This window comes from Octopus bimaculoides, chromosome 2 (genome assembly GCF_001194135.2).
Source record: "Octopus bimaculoides isolate UCB-OBI-ISO-001 chromosome 2, ASM119413v2, whole genome shotgun sequence".
NCBI classification, from domain to species: domain Eukaryota; kingdom Metazoa; phylum Mollusca; class Cephalopoda; order Octopoda; family Octopodidae; genus Octopus; species Octopus bimaculoides.
The window spans coordinates 61,846-67,700 of NC_068982.1; the positions used below are offsets into that span (position 1 = coordinate 61,846).

Genomic DNA, 5,855 nt, shown 5'->3' on the forward strand with positions numbered 1-5,855 from the left:
ATTTATGAGACATGTTTATTAACAAATAAATTACATGAAATATTAAACCATCATTTCTACCAAATTACATTAGTTAAAGAGGTAAAAAGAGAGAGAGAAAATATTGCAGACATTTTCTGGAACACAGTAAATATCTTTTTTAAGACATTAGCTTTAAAAGGAAGAGAAAAGTCCATTAATTCTTCATATTTGAAGAGTTAGTATATTACTGAGATAAACTTCGAGTTCAGATAGTTGGAGATTTTATAATAACCATTCTCAACTAATGATTCCTGTATTTAGAATAACTTTGGTATTAAAAAAAAATTATTGCCAGTTAATATATTTATTATTTTTTTAGGCACAAGTCTACACATTAAAGTATGGAAATGGTACTGTGTGGAGTTTCTCAAAAATGAAAAAGTCATTTGAGTCAATTCGTTTCAAGCATCAAAATGATTCTCAACTTGCCAACAGCTTTGTTCATTCTTTCAGGCATTCACCTGTCCTGATCAATATTGATTACTTTTTGGATTAGGCATAAGACCTTGTTTGTTTGTTTTGTTAAAGAGGATAAAATAAGCTGAATCCCCACCAATATTACAGGGAGATAGACTTCAGTCCCACTCTTTAAGATCTAAGTTTACAGAAACTAGCGCTACTATTTCTGTTTGTTCACTGCACCTTGTTATAAACCAAATTAACAAAATTTATTAAATTTAAAAATAAATGAAGGAAGACCAGTAAATTACCTTTAGCTGCTACACAAATATTTTTTTCAAAATATAAATCGGTCTGAAAAGTCTCTCCTAGATTCAAACTGGCATCATCAACAGAATACTTAAACTTCTCTCATTTGATGTTTTAGTCTTTTCACAAACTAAGTTAAAATTGTGAATAGATATATGTTGTGGAGTTCATACCTTTTCTAAAGGTATTTTAAGTGCAGCGACTCTGCATTGGAATCAAAATCCTACAGCAGAGAGCATTTATTTGCAACAAGATGTTCGAAACTGCTCAAGGAAACAACAGTTAAATGCAAGAAGATTTGAGATCAACACAATTCCTAATAACATAAACAGTGTATTTGGCAGTGGTTTTGAAAATATTTGTGATTGAGATCAATATCAATGAGATGAAAAAATAAACCCAACCTAAAGTCAAATTACAAAATTTTCTAAATATCTTTTAAAATAAGGACTAAAGTAGAAAAAAAGAAAAAAAAAGATGGGGAGCTGAACATTTTATGAGGACAGAAAACTGGACAATTCTGCAAATGGACAAAAACAATTTCTTTCTTATGAAACAGGAAAAAGAAAATCTAGGTTTACATTTTGAAGTAGAGCAGAATAAGGTGAGAGCTGAGAGAAAGGGGGAAAAAACATTCCACTAATTAAATTTGATATTTTTAAGAAAAATTTAGATGAATAATCTGTTATAAAAAGGAAGACAAGAACTTGAAATTAGTTTTTATTTTCACAATCCCCTAACTTTTGAGTACTGGTCCCTTAAAGTGACTCCTCATAAACACTAACACAACTGAGACGACATCCAATTCTTTGGTTCAAAACTATCCATTTTGAAATGAGAAAATCTAACTCAAACCCTTTCCATCCAATGCCATGTATGAAGCCCCTCATGTTGCATATAATGTTTCTAATTTAGGGAGGAGGTCAGAAATTTGGAGGAAGGGCTTAAGTTGGACAACTCCAGCATTTGACTGGTCCTCTATTGACTCTGGCAGGATGAAAGGCAAGGCTGAATAGAATTAGTTATTATACTAAATGCTTCCAACTTATTTTCAAATAACTAAAAGACAGCCAGTATATTTCATAAGAAAGCATGCAAACTAAAATCTGTATTACAATCTGGTCTTACATGTACAACCATTTCCCATTATTGCACATTAATCATTGAATTTGTTTACACAATATCATTATTAATTAATAGTAGCAGGAATTTTTGTTTTAATGTAAATTATAGTTCACACACAAAAAAAAAAAAAAATCTTATGAAACATATCGACAGTCTAATCTGAAATTTATAAAAAAAAAGGTATTTTACTACATTATAGTTGGTCGTTTTAGAAGTTAAAATCTGAGATAATATGAAAGTGGAAACATCAACATCATCGTTTAACGTCCGCTTTCCATGCTGGCATGGGTTGGACGGTTTGACTGAGGGCTGGCGAACCAGAAGGCTGCACCAGGCTCCAATCTGATTTGGCAGAGTTTCTACAACTGGATGCCCTTCCTAACATCAAAGAAAATAGAAAATTTTAATCAAAATGGAATGTATTGCTTGCTCCATTGAAAAATTACTTGAATTCAATACAACTATTTAAGAACTAAGTGGAGTTTTCTCTGGCAATCTTAATAGTTTCTTTTGAGATCCTGAGCCAGGTTTCATAAGTAAAGATTTGAGTGAATCATCCCAAGTGTATTACTGATTGTTATTTATGAAAACATGGAGGGAGGAAAGATAAAGTTAACTGGCAGGAATTGAACTTGACACATACAGAGCTGAAGCAAGACACTAAATGTAAACCAGGAACAGGTATCTTGCCGTTCGACCACCATTTCTGAAAAATTATCACCAACTTCTAATATGAAACATTTTAAAAATGACCCAGAAAGTTATCATATTTGAAAATATGAAAAGAAATAGGGAAAAAAAGCAAACAAAATACTTTGATAAATGCTAAATTTAAAGTTAAAAACAATTTTTAGGCTTCAGGATAAAAACCAAAGAAAAAAATAAACTTTATTAGGTTTGCTACAATTAATATGAGAACCGAAGTGATGTAAAAATGATGTGGAATTATTTAATTTTAAATTGGTCAAAACATTAGCAACCATCCTGCCAAAACAAAAGATCAAGGAGATCCATAAAAAAAAAAGCTTTTATTCTTTATAAGAATATTAGAATATCTGCAATTTGAATCAAATGACATGCTTGGGACATAAATATCCAGAACATGTTACTTTATTGGTTTACATTTTTAGGCACAATTTTTACAAACTAAATTTAAACAAACGGCATATAATTTATAAAATAATGGTGGAGTTAATCTTATAAAAGGTTCAGCATACTAAATATTCCACCCACATACTTACACAACACTTTTATACTATATTTATTTCATATTCTCCTGTTTTTATAAAATGAAATGCAAAGTAACTTATAATGTGAAGATCAGCTTCTTTCTGCAGCCACAATATGCCGTGTATACCTGTGCAGTACTGTGTGTGCGAGAGAGCGAGAGAACAGAATATAAGAACTAAAATAAAATGAAAAAAATGGTAAGTCAAGAGTTGCTTTTTCATTTTCTCAGAAAAAAATAGTTTCTAACAAGATATTAAAGAAAGATTAGATTTATAAATTTTCTTCTTAACGAGAACTTTTGATTATATCTACAGAAATGAACAAATGGCAGTGATTAAATAGAGAGTGAAACATATATATATATATATATATATATATATATATATATATATACACATACATACACAGATGTAACTTTCTACTCTGTGTATACAATGTAAAGTTAAGGAATCTTTATTCCAAAAATGGAGGAAGTGGAAAACTGGAAACAAGAATATATACCAATTTTGGAAACATTATCCTCTTTTCTTACCTTGCTTCTATTTTGAATGTGTGTGAGTGTGTGTTTGTGTGTGTAATTCAAAGACTATTTTACTAAAACAGTTAAAAAAAACAAAGAATGAAAATAAAGGGACTAACAAGTTTTCTCAAGTCTTCATCAATTGCAAAATAAATTCAATATATTGATATGAAGTGGTAGGGTTAAAACTGGATTATTCCATTGATGTCTAAAATCTACCCCAAGACTACAACCCCTCCCCACCTTAATTTATTCTTTTTGTAATTGTAAATCAATTCCAACAAATTGCCTTTTTCTTACTGGAAACAAAATTAACCGAATACAGTTCACTGTTTTAGGGGTTTTCTTCTTTCTCTTTCAGACCATATTTGTTAAATCATCCAAACTTCAACCCCAAGTATCAAAGCTGCCAAAAGTAATATGGAGAACAGGTTAAACGGACATCAGCTTATGCTAAAAGCCAGTGGAAGGAATAAACTCTGGAGCATTTGGATTTAGCCGACTATTTGCAATCTGAAATTTAAGAAATAAAATAAAGTAAATGAAAAAATTTTTTAAATTATAAATATATCACAGAAAGAAAAGCAAATCTAAAAGAGGAGTTTTGGGAGTTTTTGTTAAAAAGTCTAAACATATGCCTTGTATTAGCATAGTTTTTATGTTGAATTAGATAATTTAGGAATTTACAAACTTAGGAACAAAGCCAGTGATTTTGTTGAGGCCCCAGTGCTCAACTGGTACTTATTTTATCAAACTGAAGAGGATGAAAGGCAAAGTCGACCTCACCCCAGCAGCATTTGACCTCAGTAGTCACAGTTCTGTCAGCTCACTGCCTTATTTCTTTTCGTGATATTAATACTAAATATGGTATGCAGGAGAGGAGGATGCGTATGAGTGAAGGTAGCTGTATACAGAAGTGGCTGGTACCTGTGAAAAAAAAAGGGGGACATAGGACAAAGTGGTGAGGACTGATCTTGGGATGTTGGGGCTCACAGGGGAAATGACGGTGGACCGAAACGTTTAGAGATATGAAGTTCTAGAGAAGATCCATCCATGAAACTGAGTGCTAGAAGAGTTGTGTCCCATCTACTTTACCCTAAGAAATCAAACTGCAACTCCTCTTTTAAACTGCATCTTTCACTTCCTCACATTTCCTCTTCATAAATTATGATTGTTTTCCAATCCCCTTTCTAGCCCTCACTGTATCACTGTTCCCCACACCCCCAACTCTCACCGCCTATTTTTCTAACCAGGTTCTACGCTCATATTCTTGTTACTTGTGAGTATACCCCAGCACTAAACCATCTCTCTTCTGCTCTCTCTCTCTCTTACACTTTTGCTGTTTCCTACTCACTCTCTCTCTTACACTTTTGCTGTTTCCTACTCACTCTCTCTCTCTCTCTCTCCATTTCTCTTTGGTCACTCTCTCTCTCTCTCCTTCTGTTTAGGTAACCAAGTATCTCCTTTACATCAGCACACTTGTTTCTGGCCTCTCTCTCTCTCACTGGGTAACCATGCACCGCCTCTATAGCAAGGCACCTAGTTCTGCCTCTCTATTTTCCTGTTACATTCTAACCTTTCATCACCCCTTCTAATGCCCCCACCCTCTCTTGTGGGAAGACACCTGCTTCTGTCTCTGTTGTATTCCTCTCGGGAGACTCACAGAGAAAAGACGAGTTGTACAAATTTATATATTACATTTATTTACCAATTACAGACAAAACGCACTCACCCAAAGTTCGTTATGAATAAACAAGAATCATGTCCGCGCCATATATATCAATGACCTTTTACTACTGCAGTCACACAAAACAACAACGAAAACAAGGAACTTAGACGAACCACATTGACACACAAGACGTCAGTCGAACAACTTATCCAACAGTCCATATAACACCTCCCCACTGAAATTGATGCTACACAAGAAGTATCAACAGCAAAGTTTCTCTTGGGTTTTACGGGTTCTCTTGTCCATACTCTGGAACGGGTAACATGGTCTTGGGTCTGGTTTGTCTTTGAGTTAGTGGCACAGTTTCCGAGATCTCCATCGGGTGATCTGTTGCAAATTGAAATAGTGTTTTCTGCATCACCAGGTTCATTGTCTTCCTCAGTTGTGTACCGCGGTCGCAGCTGTTCCCAGTGTCGTCTCCACATCGGGCCATGAGGTATGACCTTGACGTTAAAGCAACGAGTACCCAATGACTTCTTAATGATTGCTGGTACCCATCGGGGATCTTTGTCTCAGCGAGGT

The 5,855-nt window shown here is 33.8% G+C and overlaps 1 protein-coding gene across 3 annotated transcripts in view; it reads right to left on the reverse strand.

Moving 5' to 3' along the window:
* The window catches only part of LOC106870754 (polyadenylate-binding protein-interacting protein 2), a 23,411-nt gene continuing 17,556 nt past the window's right edge, over window positions 1-5,855 (reverse strand). For all 3 annotated transcript variants that reach the window (XM_052975180.1, XM_014916950.2, XM_052975175.1), the window contains one exon: window positions 1-4,117. In XM_052975180.1, coding sequence (XP_052831140.1) covers window positions 4,058-4,117 — 60 coding nt within the window. In that variant the 3' untranslated portion in view covers window positions 1-4,057. The remainder of the gene's footprint in view (window positions 4,118-5,855) is intronic.